The following is a 22565-nucleotide window of genomic DNA, read 5'->3' on the forward strand; positions in this document are numbered from 1 at the left end:
CCTTATTAGATAAAAATATCACGATGAGAGATAGATGTAGAAAGTTTTTTTACCTTGGGTATAACATATGTTAAAGATGCCAAGCTATTTTAAACCTGGTTTTACTCCATTTTCCAAGTAAGCAAACAGACAAATAAGTCAAGTTTGCGCCTGCATGTATTGCAAGTCTAGGTGACCCGTAAAGTAGTACAAGTCTATGCAACTCATGGTAAAGGCAATAAGCTCTGATCACTATTCTTAATATTTACCCTTAACCCCTTAACATACAAAGATGTTTGTGACACATCTTTTCCTTATTGCACCAAAATTGATTTTGAATTTTGGTTTCACATATAAATACAACTGAATATAGATGCTAGACAATCTTGTGCCTATTTCCTTCAGCTGAGAAAAGTTGCCAATGGCGTATCGGCTATTTCATTTGCGTTTGCACAAATTCATCATTATTTTTCAAATAATGATGAATTTGATCCAGCAAATCACCCTCGCCCCAAAAAATTGGCAGAAAAATAACTGCTTTCTGATTTTTAATTGGTATGTTAAGGGGTTAATGCAAATGGAGTAAAACCAGGTTTAAAATAGCTTGGTATCTTTAACATATATTATACCCAAGGTAAAAAAACTTTCTACATCTATCTCTCATTCTGAGATTTTTATCTAATAAGGTCAAAGCACCTTATGGTAACTTGTTTTGGTAAAATACTTATAAGCTCTGTATTACTTAACCTTAGTATTTCTAAGCCTGGCTCCCACTGATGAGACCTCAATAAAGGTCGAAACTGGTCTGGGTAGTGGCCCCTTGCCTTTAATGCATAGCATTATACATCTCCTCAAGGAGATGGGCTTTGCATTAAGGGTAAATATTACGAATAGTGGCCAGAGCTTATTACCTTTACCACGAGTTGCCTAGACTTATACTACTTTACGGGTCACCTAGACTTGCAATACATGCATGGGCAAACTTGACTTGTCTGTTTGCTTACTTGGGAAATGGAGCCAAACCAGGTTTAAAATAGCTTGGCATCTTTAACACACACACATGCACACGTATATTTATACCATCATTTCCAGGAGTTATTCCCCTTTTTCTTTCAATTTCAGTTCAGTTGATTGAGTATTAAAGTTTATGCTTCTTTAGTGTTATATTATTATGTTAGGAATGTCATAATCATTATCTTTCCAGAAATTTCATAATAATGATTCCATTTTTTTTTTACTTATATCTATATTACTTTGTTCTTTATTTCTTTAATCAGTAACTATAGCATTTTTATATAAATTGAGTTCTGTTTCTAGTTGGTTTATACAATTGATATCAAAGCTATTGACAATCCATATTATAGTTTAATAATATTGTTATTACTGCATGGATATCTCCATACAGACTGAAGACTCGTCATGGAAGGATCACTCTACCTACACAATATCACATTCACAAAACCTACTTAGCCAATCACTACAATTCCCACCATATCTAAAAATTATTAAAACCCCAAGACCACATGATCCTTCTCTCCTGTCCAGAACAGAAAGCTATTGATATTCTATATATCCAAAGCACATCTGAAAAACTAACAAAAATACAACTTTCCAACCACTTAAGAATATATATATAAAAAAATAGGCATTGCTAATCTGATATGCCAAAGACCAGCTATAGTCCCTAGACCTGGTAGGCTTTTTTCCCATAACTGTAAACTATTTTACTATGGCCAAACAGGCAGGACAGCCAACATCAGAATTGCTGAACATAAGGACTATATCCATTTTCACCACTACAACCACTCAGGACATGCTGAGCATGCTTAGAACACTTGCTACAGGATATGCTGGAAGAAGGTCACTCTATTCCATCACAGCAAATATAAGCACAAAAGACTATTCCTTGAATCTGCTTCTGCATTAAGAAACTACCTGAACCTCAACAAAGCTGGTTGCAAGAAAGTGCCCAAATCTCTCATCCTCTGTACTTCAGGCCAGCAGCCAAGGACTTTATCCCATCAGGGGCACTATTTTAGGCTAACTTTCAGCTGACATGCTTGAGCCTCATGACTCAGTGTAGTACTTGCATGCATATATCATATTAGATTATTCCCTGATGATAATGGCAATTTGACTTTACCAAAATATTAGGTTTTAATTAAATTTCTTTTAGTTAATATTGGTCTGTATTGAAAGTTCCTTAAAAAATAGTTGTTATGAATAGCCATGTATCGGCTTTACCACCAGACTTTATCCAGGTGTAGGCAAACAAAGTTTGCACATGAAGTATCTTCACAACTAGGCTACTTGTATATAGTGGCTGATGACTTCACATCAATTGCCTTAGTATTTCATAATGTAAAGCACAAAGTACACACCAGAAAAAATGTATGGCTTTGCATTATGGGATACTAAGGCAATTGATGTGACATCATCAGCCTTTATATATAAATAGCCTAGTTGCGAAGATGCTTTATTTTACGCAAATTATGGACTCTAACAACTGTGTTATAAATAATTATTTTAATTATTTAATTAAAAGAATTAAATCATCTGGAGTATACACATATATATATATATATATATACAGAGACAAGCTAAATTACATTTCACACAGTATGCTGAAGAGACAATGATTTGATCAACGGTTATTTTACTGGCCTGACCTCTATTGAAAATAAAATAAAATTATAATAAATAAACGAAATACAATAAATTAACTACATCAAAGCTATAATCTATTTAAGACAGCATCAGAGAAATATTCTTTCATACAGATAATTTTATTACAGTAAAATTGATGTCCTAATTTAACATGACAATTGTTATATTAGATTTAGGATCCTGGATTACCTATGGTCCTATTTATAATTAACTCTTAGGGAGAAAGGTTAAGTGGGTAAAATATGTGCCTTCCATATTCTTGGGATTTTTAGACCATCATTATTGTTAAGATTAGGGTGATTGATAAGAATCTTTCATGCCTCCTTAAATTTATGTTCATACCATGTTTTGGCGTGATGTAATAAACAATGGGTGCTTTTCCAGTCAATTCTATGTAGTGTTCAGGACATGATCAGAAGGACCAGCTTGACCATAGTTATTATATATAATGTGCCGTTTATGTTCCTTTTTTCTGATAGGAATTGCGCATCCTGTTACACATGGCAAATTACAGATGCAATGAATACGGTATACTCCAAGGTGGGCCAATGGAGGAAGTGGATCCTTGGATGAGTTGAGTAAGTTGTTTAATTTTGCAGGAGGCTTAAAGGTGCTTTAAGGTTGTATTTTTGTAGTATTCTGTTTATTTTGTCTGATATCCCTTTAATCTATGAAATTACAGTTTTATTGTAGTCTAGATTATTTTTGTTTTTAAGTAAGATCTTGTACAGAATTTTATTTATAAAATTTGATAGTATTTTGGCTGTAACCATTTTTTAGGAAGGTATTGCTGATAACTTTTAATTCATCTTTAAGTGCTTGTTCATTGGAGTAAGTGTATCTAGAAACAGAAGTGTGTTCAGCTTTTCAATCTCAATTGTGAATTGTATGCATTTGTGTTGTTTGTTTAGGTAGCTGAGGAAGGTGTCTAATGTCTGGTGGCCATGGGGCCAGATAGCGAAAACATTATCAACGTATTATCTAAGCTAGACTTTGGGTTTTAAAGGTGAGGAATCTAGAGCATGTTGCTCAAAATGTTCCATGTAAAAGTTAGCAATGGGAGGTGGGATAATGGTAAGCCCATGGCTGTGCCTTCTTTTTGTAGAAAGTGGTTTGTCACAGAACGTAGTACATTGCACAAAGAGCGTTGTGATATCGGGAGGGAATTTGTCCTGTAAATAGGTCATTGATTGGGACATTTGTGAAGAGGGCAGAGACATCAAAACTGACTAATAAATCATCTTTTTCCAGTGTGATGTCTTTGATTTTGTTTACAAAGTGTTGTGTGTTTTTAATATAGGAGGGAGGGGGGGAATGACCTACCAACTCCTTCAGTGTTGACGCTAGTTTCTTGAATAGGTAATAATTGGGGGTTGTCTATTTGAATTTCTCTGCAGTGAATGAAAACAGCCAACCACAAGCCAGTGATAACAACCAACCAGAAGCAAGAGTCAACAGGAGCCACCAACTGCCTTCAGCGAACAGTCACGTAGTCAACCAATCCAACCAGGCCCTGAATAATGATGAACATGCTACTCAGCAAAGGTTTAAACTTTGCCATGGCACCCAGAATGATTAACGGACTTGATTTTATTTACCATATAGAAAGAAGCTTAAAATTTATTTATCCCAATTACCATAGCAGATAAAATACATTTGAAAACCTCTAACATTTTAAATTTAAACGATACTAAAACAATAACCAGCAACCTAACAAAATCTGAATTAACAGCGGTGAAATCACTAAAATTAAATCCGGACATCATAATTACTAGAGCCGATAAAGGAAGTGCCACAGTTATTCTAAATCAAACTACTCATTTGGAAAAAATGAATCAAACCACTTTGCAAGAGCATATTATCCTAATGAGGTTACTGCTTTAATCTATGAGACAGATACTAATGTGAGAACAGAGGTGGATGAACTGGAGGTTTTTAGGATATTGTAGAATATCAATGTAAATACAGCTGTGGGATTAGATGGGATATCAACTAGGGTTTTGTGAGAATGTGCAAGGGAACTGGGAATGCCTTTGAGTAGGCTCTTTAATTTGAGTCTCAGCTCTGGTAGAGTTCTAAGGGAGTGGAAAGAGGGCAAAATAATTCCTTTGCATAAGCGAGGTTCTAAGACTGCAGTAGCAAATTATAGATCAAACAGTATCTCATGCATGGTGGTAAAAGTACTAGAAAAATTGGTAAAAAAGAGAATTCAAAAATGGGTAAAAATATGATACTGTATGAGGGTCAACATGGCTTTGTGAAGGGTCAGTCATGTCTTAGTAATTTACTAACTTTTTATAATAGAGTAACAGTTGAGTTGGATAAAGGAAATGGCTACACAATGATTTTGCAGACATTTCACAGAATACCACATGGAACTCTGTTATATAAATTAGAACAAATGGGGATCACATGACACTGGTCATATGGATAAGAGGATAGCTGCTGGACAGATATCAGAAAGTGGTATATGGAGGGGCAGAATCGAGGCGAAAAACAGGTAACTAGTGATGTGCTGCTAGGTTCAGAAGGTTCAGTGCAGGGACCATTGCTGTTTAATTTTTACAAAAATGATATAGGAAATAACCTGAAAGGAAATATTCAGTTGTTTGCTGATAATGCTAAATCAGGTAGAGTAATAGTTAATCAAGGAAATGTGGAGATCTTGCAGGACAATTTAAATAGTCTGTCATCATGGGCAAAAGTTAACGGTGACAGTTTAATGTTGGGAAATGTAAAGTTATGCATATGAATGATGCTGTGTTTTTGTGATCTATGATGTTTGACGAATAATGTAGATATCTTCCTGTATCTGTGGGTTTCTTGTAAATGGACAGTTGGACATGACGAAATGTCACAATCGCCAGAAGATAAATTTAGAGTGAATGTGTTTTATACACTTCTAGAGGTTGCAATGTGTTCGTTAATAGAATGTTTTGAACAACTCAAAACATATTATGATAATTTCAATTTCTTGTATAGATTGCTACAAATTAATAATGAAGATTTACGAAAAAATTGTGCCGATTTGGAGATTCTCTTGAAGGACTGCGACAATAAAGACATAAATGCAATAGAACTCTATGACGAGTTATGTGCTTTCCGGGATATTTTTCGGAAGGATAATTTAAATATTCAAAACCCTTTCGATATTCTTAATTTTATTGTGTTCAATAATTTATCTTTCCCTAACTTTTCAATTGCTTTTAAGAATACTATTAACTGTTAGTGTAGCGAGCGATGAATGTTCCTTTTCCAAGTTGAAATTGATTAAATTTCAACTTGGCAAAGGAACTTAAGAACAAGTATGTAACAAAAAAGGCATGTTAGTTTAGCATTAATAGCTATTGAAAATGATATATGTGTGGAATTAGACACTAAGACCATTATTTCTAATTTTGTGAATATGAAATCAAAAATGCTAAAATTTTAATTTAAAAAATTTCAATTATATTTCATCATCATCAAATTCCTGCCATGTACCCTCAAGGGGTGTACAGGATATGACAGTACTACATGAAAAAATTACATCATTACTAACTTCTTATCTACAATTTTCCTCCAAATCAGTCTGTTACTTGTCAAGACTCCAACATTATCAGATCTTATATTTCTAACGTCTAAGGCACTTTGTACCGTATCAATCCGCCTATATCTTGGTCTTCCTCTGGGTCGTTTTCCTGCCAACCAGGCAGAGAACACTTGTTTTGCTAATCTTTCCTCTCCCATTCTATTTAAGTGACCATACCACCTGAGATCAGCTCTGCTAACGCATTCCTGGATGCTGACAATGTCAAGTTCTTTCCTAATATCCTCGCTTTTAATATGATATTGCCATTGATGCCATCTGTTCACACCTCTAATCTTTCTCAGGACTCTCATATCTGCGGTCTCTAGTCTTTGGTCAAGTGTTTTACTTCTGACCCAGCTCTCAGACTAATAAGTTAAAACTGGTTTGAACACTGTCATGTATACAGCTAATTTAGTGTTCCGCCTAATTTCTTTCTTATTCCATATGAATTTATTCAGTTGACTTCCCACCATACCAGCTTTGCAGATTCTGTTGTCTATTTCTATATTTAATTTACTATCTTCAGTAAAAATCATGCCTAAGTAGCTGAAATGTTTTACTTGTTCCACAGGTTCTCCATTCACAACACAGTTGACATTTTCAATGATTCTGCCTATTTTCATTGTCTTTGTCTTTTTACTGCTGACCTTCATACCATATCTATTACAACAGCTATTCAATTTAGTCAGAAAATCTTGCAGACTTGTAGCGGATTTATTTAGAAGTATAACATCATCCGCATAAAGCAAAGAGCTGACATTAACATCTCCAATTTTGATATCAGGTTTAATACCACGTCTTCATTATGTGATCCATATAGATAATGAATAACAGAGGAGATAATGTACATCCTTGTCTCACACCAGATTTAACATTAAACCATCTTCCTGTACTTCCATCAATTCTAACTGCTGACTTACAACTCAAATAAAGACTAAGTATTGCTTGATATAATGCCCCATTGACACCATATAACTGCAGCGTATTGATTAGCTTCTCTCTTGGCACCTTGTCATATGCCTTTTCCAAATCGACAAAACTTAAATACAGATCTTTGTTGTATTCCCATGCTTTCTCGACTATTTGTCGTAAAGTGAAGATCTGATCCTGACAGCCTCTGTTTGGCCTGAATCCAGCTTGTTCTTCACCAAGCTTTTCTTCCACAATTCTTCTCAAGCGTTTCTCAAGTATACTTGCATAGATCTTGCCAGGAACACTCAGTAGGGAAATACCTCTGTAATTCTCACATTCAGTTTTATTTCCCTTTTTATATATGGGTACTATGAGAGCTCTACTCCAATCATCGGGAATTCGTCCCTCTGTCCAGGCTTTCTGAACTATGCAGTGCAGCCACTGTAAGACTTTTATACCACCATACTTCAGCATTTCTGGTCGAATATCATCTACTCCTGCTGCCTTTCCACATTTCAAGCCTTTGATTGCTTTTTCTACTTCAAGTATGGATATGTATTCCTGACTGCATGCCTGATCAGTGTTTTTTTATCACTGTGCTGTCATCACTGCTTGTTTCATTTAGCAGTTTTTCAAAGTAATTACTCCATACTTCAAGGATATCTTTTTCTACTGTTTTCCTGTCACCTTTAATCATCTCTAACTCCTTTTACAGCACTCTTTCCTCCATTCCTAAGATTCTTCAACAACCTCCAGAATATTTTGCCACCTTCTTGATATTTATTTTCTATATTCTTGCCAAAGTCCTCCCATGACTTTTGTTTAGCTAGTTTTACCGCACTGTTTAGCTTTCTTACATTTGTTTCTGTATTCTGTAAGAGTAAAAGCTGACTTATTTGACAGGAAACTTTTGATATGCTTTCTTCTTTTCCTTCCCTGCCTCTTTAACTTCCTGTGTCCACCAGGGAGTTCTGATTTTTTTATCCTTGCACACAACTTCACCACATGCCTCTCTGGCAGAATTAATCAATGTTTTCTTCAGAGTTTGCCACTGAATCTGCAAGGTTTGATTCCTGTTCTCAAACTCTTTCATTTTCTTTTCAATCATTTTTCTGTATTTTAGTCTACAGTTCACATCTGAGAGCTGCTCAACTTTTATTCGCTTTAAAACTTTCTTACATGATATTCTTTTCAATATGAAATTCAATTTTATCCTGCTCAAGACTAAATAGTGATCACTTCCAATTTCAAATCCTCTGTACACTCTGGTGTCCTGCACCAGGGAGAAAACATCACTATCAACAATAATATAGTCAATGAGACTTTTATCATACCTTGCCTCTTCTCTTCATGTGAATTTGTGCACATTTTTATGTTGGAACATAGTGTTAGTAATAACCAGTCCATGTCCTGCGTAGAAATCCAACAGATATCTGCCATTATTATTAGCTTTGCTCTTTTCTCCAAATTTTCCCAAAATATTTCACAATCATTTCCTACTCTGCTATTTAGATCCCCAACAAGGACCAACTTTTCATTTTTCATTGTGTCAGTTGCTTTTTCTAAAGCCTCAAAAAATTCCTCCACTTCTACCTTAGTAGACCCTTCTGTGGGACCATAGGCACAAATAAGTCTCATTGTCCACTTCCCCATTCTCATATTTGCCTACATTACTCTACTTGAGACTGACTGCCATTCAAGAAGATTAGCCTCATATTTTGTGTTGAATACTATGGCTACTCCTTCTTTTCCTTGATTGTCATTGCCTGAATATAACATTTTGTATTTATTGCTCAGAAAGATCTCACCAGTTTTGGTCTTTTTTGTTTCAGTCACCCCTATTATGTCTATCTGGTACTTATCTGATTCCTCAGCTAGCTACATTTCTTTGCCATTCAGGCTTCTTACGGTGATAGCACCGATCTTTAACTCTGGTGATGTTGAGTTGGGGTTTGTTTTCAGATTTGTTCCAGTGGCTGACTTTTCACTGTTCGCCATGGTTCCCTGGCAAAAAGAACGGGGGCCTTGTTTAACCGGGCGACGCCCCAGCCAGCAAGAAATTTTGTCATGTTGTACCATCATTTTTTATTTTGGTTTAACCAATAAGAATACAATTTGGTCGGCTAAATCCCAAATTGCCAGCCCATCCTCGTTCGTTCAGTATCAAAGTAAATACCCAACAGGGTGCACCACGAGAAGGTGAGGATTGGACATTAGGTCAGAATCCCTGGTCGGTTCTCTGCATTCCTTTAAAGGCTATGTGGAGGTCTCCTCTCAGTTATACGGCTTTGACCCTTAAGCACCCCTCAATTATATTTATATAATTTAATTTATTTTCTGTTATTCTGTAAAGATGTTCTTTTTTGAATACATTAAATGTTCTAATTATTTCTGAATTCTTTTCTTATTTTCTCATCTATCTTGAGTTTCTTTTATTTTCCTAATAGATAGTTCCACTTATAAAAATTATAAACAAATTTTTACAAGTTACTAAGAATTTATCATCATCATCAAATTCCTGCTATGTACTCTCAAGGGGGTTTCTAAAACTTTTCCTATGATGGAACATTTCACAAATCTGGAAATTTTTACGGAACACCTTGGTAATTTAATCATCATCATCAAATTCCTGTCATGTACCTTCAAGGGATGTACAGGATATGATAGTACTACATGAAAAAAATTACATCATTATTAATTTCCTATCTACAATTTTCCCCCAAATCAGTCTGTTACTTGTCAAGACTCCAACATTATCAGATCTTATATTTCTATCGTCTAAGGCACTTTGTACCATATCAATCCACCTATATCTTGGTCTTCCTCTGGGTCGTTTTCCTGCCAACTTGGCAGAGAACACTTGTTTTGCTAATCTTTCCTCGCCCATTCTGTTTAAGTGACCATACCACCTGAGATTAGCTCTGCTAACGCATTCCAGGATGCTGACAATGTCAAGTTCTTTCCTAATATCCTCATTTTTAATATGATATTGCATTGATGCCATCTGTTCACGCCTATAATCTTTCTCAGAACTCTCATATCTGTGGTCTCTAGTCTTTGGTCAAGTGTTATACTTCTGACCCAGCTCTCAGATCCATAAGTTAAAACTGGTTTGAACACTGTCTTGTATACAGCTAATTTAGTGTTCCGACTTATTCCATATGAATTTATTCAATTGACTTCCCACCATACCAGCTTTGCTGATTCTGTTGTCTATATCTATATTTAATTTACTATCTTTAGTAAAAATCGTGCCTAAATAGCTGAAATGTTTTACTTGTTCCACAGGTTCTCTTTTCACAACACAGTTGACATTTTCAATGATTCTGCTTATTTTCATTGTCTTTGTCTTTTTATTGCTGACCTTCATACCATATCTATTACAACAGATATTCAATTTAGTCAGAGAATCTTGCAGACTTGTAGCGGATTTATTTAGAAGTATAACATCATCCGCATAAAGCAAAGAGCTGACATTAACATCTCCAATTTTGATATCATGTTTAATACCACTTTCCTTCATAATGGGATCCATATAGATAATGAATAACAGAGGGGATAATGTACATCCTTGTCTCACACGAGATTTAACATTAAACCATCTTCCTGTACTTCCTTCAATTCTAACTGCTGACTTACAACTGAAATAAAGACTAAGTATTGCTTGATATAATGCCCCATTGACACCATATAACTGCAGCGTATTGAATAGCTTCTCTCTTTGCACCTTGTCATATGCCTTTTCCAAATCGACAAAACTTAAATACAGATCTTTGTTATATTCCCATGCTTTCTCAACTATTTGTCGTAAAGTGAAGATCTTATTCTGACAGCCTCTATTTGGCCTAAATCCAGCTTGTTCTTCACCAAGCTTTTCTTCCACAATTCTTCTCAACCGTTTCTCAAGTATACTTGCATAGATCTTGCCGGGAACACTCAGTAGGGAAATACCTCTGTAATTCTCACAAGCAGTTTTATTTCCCTTTTTATATATGGGTACTATGAGAGCTCTACTCCAATCATCGGGAATTCATCCCTCTGTCCAGGCCTTCTGAACTATGCAGTGCAGCCACTGTAAGACTCTTATACCACCATACTTCAGCATTTCTGGTCGAATATCATCTACTCCTGCTGCCTTTCCACATTTCAAGCCTTTGATGGCTTTTTCTACTTCAAGTATGGATATGTATTCCTGACTGCATGCCTGGTCAGTGTTTTTTACCACTATGCTGTCATCACTGCTTGTTTCATTTAGAAGTTTTTCAAAGTAATCACTCCATACTTCAAGGATATCTTTAAGGGTCAGAGCTGTATAACTGAGAGGAGACCTCCACATAGCCTTTAAAGGAATGCGGAGAACCAACCAGGGCTTCTGACCTAATGTCCAATCCTCACCTTCTCGTGGTGCACCCTGTTGGGTATCTACTTGGATACTGAACGAACGAGGATGGGCTGGCAATTTGGGATTTAGCCGACCAAATTGTATTCTTATTGATTAAACCAAAATAAAAAAATGATGGTACAACATGACTAAGAATTTAGTAACTTGTAAAATGCAAGAATTTTTTAAACTTTAGTTCAAATAAATTTTTACTTTAATTAAAATTCATTTTAATTTTATTAGCAATTTGGGTCGGTGAGAAGGCTATAATCCATGTATCATTATATTCAACCATGCGCGGTTAGCCTAGTGGCTTTGCGCTTTGCAACCATATGCCTGGGGAAGGAGTGTCCTGGGTTTGATTTCCGTCACCGACGTGAGGAGCTTAAGGATCTTCCTCAGCCATAGCCAAGTTAGCTGGTCTTGGGCGTGGACAGCAGGGTTTTTCCCCCATTAATCTGGGTTTTTTTCATCACGCAAGCAGGCAAACTGGCCCCATGAACACATGGATCTACAGTCGTAAACACTTAAATCCCCCCCCCCCCCTTGAGGGGGTTCAACTCACCACAATAGGGTCAGAGATATAAAGGGAGGAAACACAACTGGAATAAAATAAATTATATTCAACGATTAAAGTGAAGTGGCTTTATCAAAATTTGCTTTAACTTTTGAGAATTTTTGGAATATTTGGATTTTTAACGATTACCCTGCTTAGTTAACACCCCCAGTTCGTTACATTTAGTGAACCAACGTGTAGCTGTTCTGTCAAAATTTGTTTAAGAAATTTTGAATAATTGAAATTTTTAATATCATAAAAGAACCACAAATGCCTGGTTTGTTACATAGGCGCTTAGATAGAAATTGCATACGAGCAGCAAAAACCCTAGCGCCGGTTCTTTGTGTAAGGAACTAGAGTTTTTGCTTGGAGAGTAGTGAATGAGTGGAATAGGTTGCCAGAGTCAGTTGCAAGTGCTTTGTCTGCTATGATGAGAACAAAACTTAAGTTCTTTTCCAATCAAAGGACATTTGTCCTATTATTCCAACTCAGCAACACAAGTACAGATTTAATGTTACACTTTCTTATATTCAACACAAAATACAGGGCTAATCTTCTTGAATGGTAGTCAGTCTCAAGTAGAGTAATGTGGGCAAATATGAGAATGGGGAACTGGACAATGACTTATTTGTGCCTATGGTCCCGCAGAAGTTTCTACTAAGGTGGAAGTGGAGGAATTTTTTAAGGCTTTAGAAAAAGCAACTGACACAATGAAAAATGAAAAGTTGGTCCTTGTTGGGGATCTAAATAGCAGAGTAGGAAATGATTGTGAAATATTTTGGGAAAATTTGGAGAAAAGAGCAAAGCTAATAATAATGGCATATATCTGTTGGATTTCTGCTCAGGACATGGACTGGTTATTACTAACACCATGTTCCAATATAAAAATGTGCACAAATTTACATGGAGAGAAGAGGCTAGGAATAAGAAAAGTCTCATTGACTATGTTATTGTTGATAGTGATGTTTTCTCCCTGGTGCAGGACACCAGAGTGTACAGAGGATTTGAAATTGGACGTGATCACTATTTAGTCTTGAGCAGGATAAAATTGTATTTCATATTGAAAAGAATAACATGTAATAACATGTAAAGAATAACGAATAAAAGTTGAGCAGCTCTCAGATGTGAACTGTAGACTAAAATACACAAATATTATTGAAGAAAAAATGAAAGAGTTTGAGAACAGGAATCAAACCTTGGAGATTCAGTGGCAAACTCTGAAGAAAACATTGATTGATTCTGCATGTGGTGAGGTTGTCTGTAAGCATAAAAAAATCAGAACTCCCTGGTGGACACAGGAAGTTAAAGAGGCAGTGAAGGAAAAGAAGAAAGCATATCAAAAGTTCCTGTCAAATAACTCAGCTAGTGCTCTTAGAGAATATAGAGACAAATGCAAAAATGCTAAACACTGTGTAAAACTAGCTAAACAAAAGTCATGGGAGGACTTTGGCAAGAATATAGAAAATAAATATCAAGAAGGTGGCAAAATATTCTGGAGGTTGTTGAAGAAGCTTAGGAATGGAGGAAAGAGTGCTGTAAAAGGAATTAGAGATGATAAAGGTGACATGAAAACAGGAAAAAAAGATATCCTTGAAGTATGGAGTAATTACTTTGAAAAACTGCTAAATGAAACAAGCAGTGATGATAGCACAGTGGTAAAAAACACTGACCAGACATGCAGTCAGGAATACATAACCATACTTGAAGTAGAAAAAGCCAACAAGAGCTTGAAACGTGAAAAGGCAGCAGGCGTAGATGATATTCGACCAGAAATGCTGAAGTATGGTGGTATAAGAGTCTTACAGTGGCTGCACTGCATAGTTCAGAAAGCCTGGACAGAGGGATGAATTCCCAATAATTGGAGTAGAGCTCTCATAGTACCCATATATAAAAAGGGAAATAAAACTGCATGTGAGAATTACAGAGGTATTTCCCTACTGAGCGTTCCTGGCAAGATCTATGCAAGTATACTTGAGAAACGGTTGAGAAGTATTGTGGAAGAAAAACTTGGTGAAGAACAAGCTGGATTCAGGCCAAATAGAAGCTGTCAAGATCAGATCTTCACTTTACGACAAATAGTCGAGAAAGCATGGGAATATAACAAAGATCTGTATTTAAGTTTTGTCGATTTGGAAAAGGCATATGACAAGGTGCAAAGAGAGAAGCTATTCAATACACTGCAGTTATATGGTGTCAATGGGGCATTATATCAAGCAATACTTAGTCTTTATTTGAGTTGTACGCAGCAGTTAGAATTGAAGGAAGTACAGGAAGATGGTTTAATGTTAAATCTCGTGTGAGACAAGGATGTACATTATCCCCTCTGTTATTCATTATCTATATGGATCACATTATGAAGGGAAGTGGTATTAAACACGATATCAAAATTGGAGATGTTAATGTCGGCTCTTTGCTTTATGCAGATGATGTTATGCTTCTAAATAAATCCGCTACAAGTGTGCAAGATTCTCTGACTAAATTGAATAACTGTTGTAATAGATATGGTATGAAGTTCAGCAATAAAAATAGGCAGAATCATTGAAAATGTCAACTGTGTTGTGAATGGAGAACCTGTGGAACAAGTAAAAGATTTCAGCTATTTAGGAATGATTTTTACTGAAGATGGTAAATTAAATATAGAAATAGACAACAGACTCAGCAAAGCTGGTATGGTGGGAAGTCAATTGAATAAATTCATATGGAATAAGAGAGAAATTAGTCGGAACACTAAATTAGCTGTATACAAGACAGTATTCAAACCAGTTTTAACTTATGGATCTGAGAGCTGGGTCAGAAGTAAAACGCTTGACCAAAGACTAGAGACCGCAGATATGAGAGTCCTGAGAAAGATTAGAGGTGTGAACAGATGACATCAATGGCAATATCATATTAAAAATGAGGATATTAGGAAAGAACTTGAGATTGTCAGCATCCAGGAATGTGTTAGCAGAGCTAATCTCAGGTGGTATGGTCACTTAAACAGAATGGGCGAGGAAAGATTAGCAAAACAAGTGTTCTCTGCCAGGTTGGCAGCAAAACGACCAAGAGGAAGACCAAGATATAGGTGGATTGATACGGTACAAAGTGCCTTAGATGATAGAAATATAAGATCTGATAATGTTGGAGTCTTGACAAGTAACAGACTGATTTGGAGGAAAATTGTAGATAGGAAATTAATAATGATGTAATTTTTTTTTATGTAGTACTATCATATCCTGTACACTCCTTGAGGGTACACGGCAGGAATTTGATGATGAGTTTCTTATTTAAAAAAAAAGGTCTTGATAAACAAACATTAATCTCATAAATGACTAATTCATCAACTAAAGTTAAGGGGATAATAAATCCCTCGTTATTTTAAAACCGGATACGAAACTCGGAGATCGAAATCTAAGAGTTTCATGCCGAAGAACTATCGCCGAATCCAAGCGTAAGTCAACACCTGGGTGGTACAACACTAGGGCAACTTGGAGCAAAGGTGGAGCAAGTTCCATCACCATCCTTAATATTTTCTCATAATGTAAAACGCAGCTCCTAGGAGATGTATTACTGTTTTACATTATGAGGAGAGGTCATTACCTAGATCGGTTTAGACCTTTATTGAAGTCTCATCAGTGAGTAGGTAGACCTGGATAATACCAAGGTTTAAGTGAACCGAACTTACATATACCCCTACTAACGAATTGCCAGACCGGTGTATCCATATATTATTATTACTACAATAAAGAGCCAAGAGGCTATTTTTCCGGCAGCATAAATTAAGTGAAGGGGATAATAAATCCCTCATTATTTTAAAGCCAGATACGAAACTCGGAGATCGAAATCTAAGAGTTTCATGCCGAGGAACTATCGGCGAGTACAAGCGTAAGTCAACACCTCGGTGATACAACACTAGGGCAACTCGGAGCAAAGGTGGAGCAAGCTCCAGCACCATCCTTCATATTTTCTCATAATGTAAAACACTGCTCCTAGGAGATGTATGACTGTTTTACATTATGAGGAGAGGTCACTATCCAGACCGGTTTCGACCTTTATTGAGGTCTTATCAGTGAGTAGGTAGACCTGGATAATACCAAGGTCTCTTAGATTTCTAAGAAAGATTTCTTAGTTAGAAACTCTTAGATTTCGATCTCAGAGTTTCATGTCCGACTTTAAAATAATGAGGGATTTATTATCCCCTCAACTTAATTTACGCCGCTAAAAAAAATAGCCTCGTCTCTTTATCGTAGTAATAATAATAATATATGGGTACACTGGTCTGGCAATTTGTTAGTAGGGGTATATGTAAGTTTGGTTCACTTAAACCTTGGTATTAAAAAAAAAATAATGAAAAAAACAAGATGGCTGCTCGCTTGTTAGTGTTTCGTGTATTTTTGATGGTGAATTGCAAATTTGATTGATATGTTTTTTTTAGCGATTTATGCTTTCGTGTTGAGTATTACGTTCACATGTATTGATCAAGCTTTTTGATTACGAAAAGTTTTTGTAAGTTGCAGGTGAGTAAATACTTTAATTTCAATTTTTAGTTCCATCAGAAACCATCTTCTAAGCCTAATCACAGGGCATACTAAACTATATATCATACTGCTGGAAAACACCAGATTGTGTCTAAGGGATTTGCTATGGCAAAACCTCTGAACGAGACCATTTTTGAGGAGGTTTATAATGAATTCCTCAGATTAGGAAAACTTCTTAGTGATAGTTGGCCAGGAAAAGTTAAGCTTTTTGACTCATTCCCATCCTCTGCAGTCACAGAAGATAACTTGGATGATACAAATGAGGAGCTCATTAGTCAGTTGCAGTCTCCCCCAGACTTTGAAGAGGTAAGTGTACGCAAAAAGCTCAAAACCACTGACACATAACCTCCCATAGATTTTGGTATGGAAGAAGATACTCCCAGTTCCAATCCCTCAACTGCCATGAAAGAGAGGGTTCCACCAATAGTCCTCCAGGAAAAGAAAAGATGGACAATTAAGGTCCACCATGATAAACTCACAGATACAGTATCTCTCAGCCAAGAACACTGATGATGGTATAAAAATTCAACCGGCTACTGTGACTGATTACAGGAAACTGACCAAAGTGTTAGACTCTAGCAACATTCAATATCACACCTTTTCTCTTAGTTCAGAGAAAAATCTGAAGGTAGTACTGCGGGGTGTCACGGAGGATATAACTACAGATGAAATTGAGGCTGATCTCCACCACCAGGACCTGCCACTTATTAAGATCAGCAGAATGACTAGAGCAGACAAATGCCCTTTGCCTCTGGTCTTGGTTGAGATCCACACCTATGATTTAACATCGGTTTGTGGACTCCGGATCACCCCAGAGCCACTCCGTAAAAGGGCATCTACTGGTCAATGCCATAGATGCCAGAAATGTACTAAGAACCACCCCAATAACACCTGCACCAAGCCGAAAACCATCTCGGCTAAATGTGCCAACTGTGGTGGCCTTCATCCAGCAAACTACAAGGGATGTACTCAGCACCCAAAAAACAGAGGGATGGTGACAGCTAAACCACCCTCTTCATCTCCACCTAGTAAAAGATCACCTGAGGCCCCTGCTCCTCAACCTGAGACTCAGCAGCAACAGTCGGTGACCCACAAAGACAGTGGAAGCCAAAGGCAAACAAGAAGTTATGCTGATGTGGGCTGTACTAACAAACCAATATCAGAACAAAATCAGACAATGGCACCTACTAATCTGACAGCAGTTATTACAGCCTCTCTAGCTAACATGCTACAAGATTTCAGCCTGTCTAACCCTTCAGCAACCACCACTAAAATATTCCTACAAGAAACACAGGCCATCCTTACAGCAATCATAAATGAACAAAAACAAACTCTTTCCTGCCTCTCTTCTCATCATTGCATGGAATGCGAATGGCTTAAGGAACAAAATTCTGGAGCTACAAGATTTCACTTACAGATACCAATCTGATATTATTCTAATCAGTAAAACACACCTTAGGCCCTCTGCCAGTCCCAAAATTTGTGGTTATCTCATGTACAGAAATGACAGATCCAACTACAGAGGTGGTGGCACTGCCATCTTCATTTCTGTACATGAAATTACAGGTGTGGAAGTTTTCACCAGCTCTGTCGGCAGATTGAAAATCTATTCAGCTTACAATCCACCCTTAAAAACTCTACTGCACACTGATCTAAATGCCATTTTAGGAGTTAGAGTACCCATCAATATTGCTGGGGATTTAAACTCCAAGCACCCTGCCTGGAATAGTAGGCAGGGTGCTTGGAGTTTAACCAACAAGAATGGCTGCATCCTTTCCAACTGCATAGGATCAAACTATGCTGTTGTGGCTGGACCTACCGAACCAACTCATCTCAGTATGTTTGGCACCGCTGACATCCTGGAAATAGCTATCCTGCAAGACATTAAACTTCAGTACAGCCTTAAATCACTAAATGAGTTGTCATCATATCACAACCCAATTCTACTACAACTGGCAGAACAAGAATATCTCTCTCCTCCCTCTCACTCATGCATATCATGGGACAGATTGTCTAAAGCACTTAGGGATCAAATTGGACCTGTCCCTCACATATGCACAGAAGAATATGTGGATTCTGCAGTGACTAGCCTCACCCAACAGATTAAGTCCGCTATAACGGTTGCAACTTTCCACAAACCTGTTCCCAAGCCCGGTCATTTGCCCGTGGATATTATGGACTGATCAGAGAGAAGAACAGAGCTAGGAAGAGATTTCGTAACACTCGCATTCCTCAGGACAAAAGAGTTCTTAATAGATTGAACGGGACAGTGAAAGATGCACTTAAAACTCATAGAAACCAAGTTTGGGATGAAAAGTTAGCCTCTATCTCACATATTGATCACTCTATCTGGGGGTTACTGAGAAACATCAAAAATAAAAACAGACCCCCCCCCATAATCTCTAATCAGGGCCTAGTTCACACAGGTGTAGATAAGGCAGAAGCCATAGTTAAGAATCTAGAGGTGCAATGCAAACCTTCATATAACAACTTAGATTTCAATCGCTTATACAAAATCCACAGACAGGTCAGACACGTATTAAACTCCCAGACAGCATGCTGACCATATTGCACCCACATTACCTGTCGAATTATATGATATTATTAAAAAACTAAAGAACAATAAAGCTCCTGGACCAGACGACATTTCGAATAGGGTGATCAAGCTGTTGCCTCGAAAAGCTGTAGTGCACCTGACCATTATAATTAATTAATTAATGCAATTTTAAGACTTCACTATTTTCCTTCCACCTGGAAACTGGCTGATGTAATCCCTATACATAAGCCAGGCAAGGACACACACCTACCGCAAAATTATCGTCCAATCAGTCTCATCTCCAATCTGGGTAAGGCTGTGGAGAAGGTCATCCTCTCACGACTCCAAACTTCAGTAAGTGACCTAAACATCCTTGCTAAAGAACAGCTTGGTTTTCGGCAACACCATAGTACTACCCAGCAAATCCACAGAATTGTGGAATACATCACCACCAGCTATAGCTGGTGCCAGTGCACAGGAGCTGCTTTCCTAGACCTATCCAAAGCATTTGACAAAATCTGGCATTTTGGACTCCTACACAAACTTATCTCAGCCGGTATTTCACTAAAAATGGTTCATCTAATCCATTCATATCTTCAGAACAGATCAATACAAGTCAAAATCAATAGTTCTACCTCATCTGAGTGCCATATGTTTGCTGGAGTGCCGCAGGGATCCCTACTGGCTCCATTGCTGTTTTCTGTATACATGTCGGACATCCCGCACAATCCGATGTCTTCCATTTTGGCCATATGAAGACAATACAGCAATACTAAACAGATCTCTCCGACGCCATTTCATTACCAGAAAGCTTCAAGAAAACCTTCTAAAGCTGGAGGGTTGGTTCTCCAAATGGAGATTGGAAATCAACCCCCAAAAAAGCTCAGCCATTCTTTTCTTGAAAAGGCCAATATCTCCTGCAGGAGATGTGTCACTATTCAATACTAAAATTCTCTGGCAGACAGAAACAAAATACCTGGATGTAATTCTCGACAGAAAGCAATCTTTTAACCAACACATCAAGTTTATGTGTGCAAAGGCATCTAAAGCCATCGCACAGATCTATATCTGCTAATTAATAGAAATAGCAAGCTCAGCAACAGAATCAAATTGCAGCTATACCAGATGATGATTCATCCTATAATTACCTATGCCTCTCCAGCCTGGAGCCACACCTCTAATACTAACATTATCAAAATACAACAACTGCAAAACAAGTGCTTGAGAGTGATTCTGAATGCCCCATAGTATATTAGAAACAATCAACTTCATAGAAATACAAATATTCCCTATATTTTCTCTTTCCTACAATCCTTAGCATCTAAGTTCTTCCTAAAGACGTCCATACACCCCAACGATTTGGTTCAGCAAGCCGCAGCATACGAGGCAACAGACATATTCAAACATAGAAGACCAAAAGCTATATTAACCTCCTATAGCGAAGCATAATCTCTATGACCATTCAGGACGAGCAGACTGCTCATAAAATTTACTCTCACTGTAATCGCAACAGATAGCGGGGAATATGAAAAGCATCTTGCTTCACCCTTAAAGTCATAAATGTCAATTGTCAATGTCAACCTTGGTATTATCCAGGTCTACTTACTCACTGATGAGACCTCAATAAAGGTCGAAACCGGTCTAGGTAGTGACCTCTCCTCATAATGTAAAACAGTAATACATCTCCTAGGAGCAGTGTTTTACATTATGAGAAAATATTAAGGATGGTGATGGAACTTGCTCCACCTTTGCTCCAAGTTGCCCTAGTGTTGACTTCCGCTTGAACTCGCCGATAGTTCTTCGGCATGAAACTCTTAGATTTCAATCTCAGCATTTCATATCCGGCTTTAAAATAATGAGGGATTTACGCTGCCAGAAAAAGAATAGTCTCTTGGCTCTTTGTCGTAATTCATCAACTATACTACTAGTACTTGTTCTTTGTTAAATGTAATAATAATGATTAAAAATAATTAAAAAAAAAGCAGGTTTGCTATATAATTACATTTGGTAAAGCAAGAAAATTAATCATTTAAATTGTTTAACCAAGTAGGAATGTAATGCAATTTCACAGCTTTAAAGTACACAACAATATTAAGAGAAATGGAAAGAAAAACAGAAAATTGCATAGTAAATAAGTGAAGGAAATAATCTAGAAGTGGCAGCAGTACATGGAATAAAGCTGAAATATACTGTATATAGCTGATTAAAATTTGTTTATTTACTGGCTATCATTTTCATGATATGTTATCATAAGATAGGTAGTTACATGGAAAACACATGAGATATCTAAAAGACTAAGACAACTCTGAAATTAATGACATGGTATTGAAATCTTGCAGGATGATTAAAATAAAGAAATCTCTGATGAGTGATTCTGGAATGTTTTCTATCATTAGTAAATCATTAAATTATCACTAAAAGTTACTATTTATAATTATACAGTAGAATTTTGTAACTAAATCACTAAATCATCACTAAAATTTATTATATAAATATACAGTAGAATTTTGTTACTAAAAATAAATAAAACAACTTTTATGCAATTTCATCAAAACAATCAGTTTTAGTTATAGACTTGTAAAATGTGCGGATGTACATAACCTGCTTAGTTTTATTTCTCCAAATAAAGAGAATCTTGTCATAGGTCAAATTGAGAAAAAAATTTCTTCATTGGCTTACCTTTCCTGCAGTGCAAATAATCTGATTAGTTGAAGAGAAGCATCTACATATAAAAATAGCATATTACCCACATACTATGAAATCAAAGGAAAAAAGGGAAAGAAGCAGTTGAAGATTTAAGCACATGCAATTTCTTAATTGAAATAATTATGCAAAGTAAAAAAGAACAGCAAGTAAAGAGTAATATGCAAATAAAGAGAATGACATGTTAAATTTATAAAGCATGAACAGCAGGGATTAATAAAGTTAAAAAGTATTCACAAATTCTCTCTCTCTCTCTCTCTCTCTTTTCACATGTTTACAAATATCACAACCAGAGAAGATCCTTTTGATTTATATGAAAGCTGTATTTTTTTATTTTATTTATTTTTTGTTGGATGATTTGTTCTTTGATCACAGTTTCTAAATTTTGATTCTTATTAGCTGAATATTTGACTAAAATTATGCTAATAACAGTCATGATAGACAGGAAGGAATATGCAATAACAATGAGCTTTCTGCTCTCACTATCATATAAAATGAGGCACACATTTAGTTTTCCAAACTATCATGCAAATTACTTAAAAATAAATTATGTACTTATTTCAAGGATGAGTAATTTATTATTATTATTTTTTTTTTTTTTCAGAGCACTGGAGAAGAAACAGATATCTAAATTAATAATATTTTTATATTCAAAAAGTTACATAAGATGCCTTATATATTACAGGTTGCTGCTCTGTTGAGTCAATGACAGAAGTACTGGACATACTAATTCAGAATAGTTA

At 36.4% G+C, this 22565-nt stretch overlaps 1 protein-coding gene across 7 annotated transcripts in view; it reads right to left on the reverse strand.

The window, feature by feature from the left end:
* Upf2 (UPF2 regulator of nonsense mediated mRNA decay) overlaps nt 1–22565 on the reverse strand; it is a 705876-nt gene that overhangs the window by 42323 nt on the left and 640988 nt on the right. For 5 of the 7 annotated variants that reach the window (XR_016550244.1, XM_090412106.1, XM_090412115.1 and 2 more), the window contains one exon: nt 21799–21841. The exons of the other annotated variants lie outside the window; for them this stretch is intronic. Coding sequence is in view for 4 of the 5 variants with exons in the window: in XM_090412106.1 (XP_090268232.1) it covers nt 21799–21841 (43 nt within the window). In the remaining variant the exon portion in view is untranslated. The remainder of the gene's footprint in view (nt 1–21798; nt 21842–22565) is intronic. 7 annotated transcript variants of the gene reach the window in all.

Source organism: Typopeltis vanoorti, chromosome 2 (genome assembly GCF_054136105.1).
Source record: "Typopeltis vanoorti isolate ZY-2024b chromosome 2, IOZ_Tvanoo_1.0, whole genome shotgun sequence".
In the NCBI taxonomy this organism is placed as follows: domain Eukaryota; kingdom Metazoa; phylum Arthropoda; class Arachnida; order Uropygi; family Thelyphonidae; genus Typopeltis; species Typopeltis vanoorti.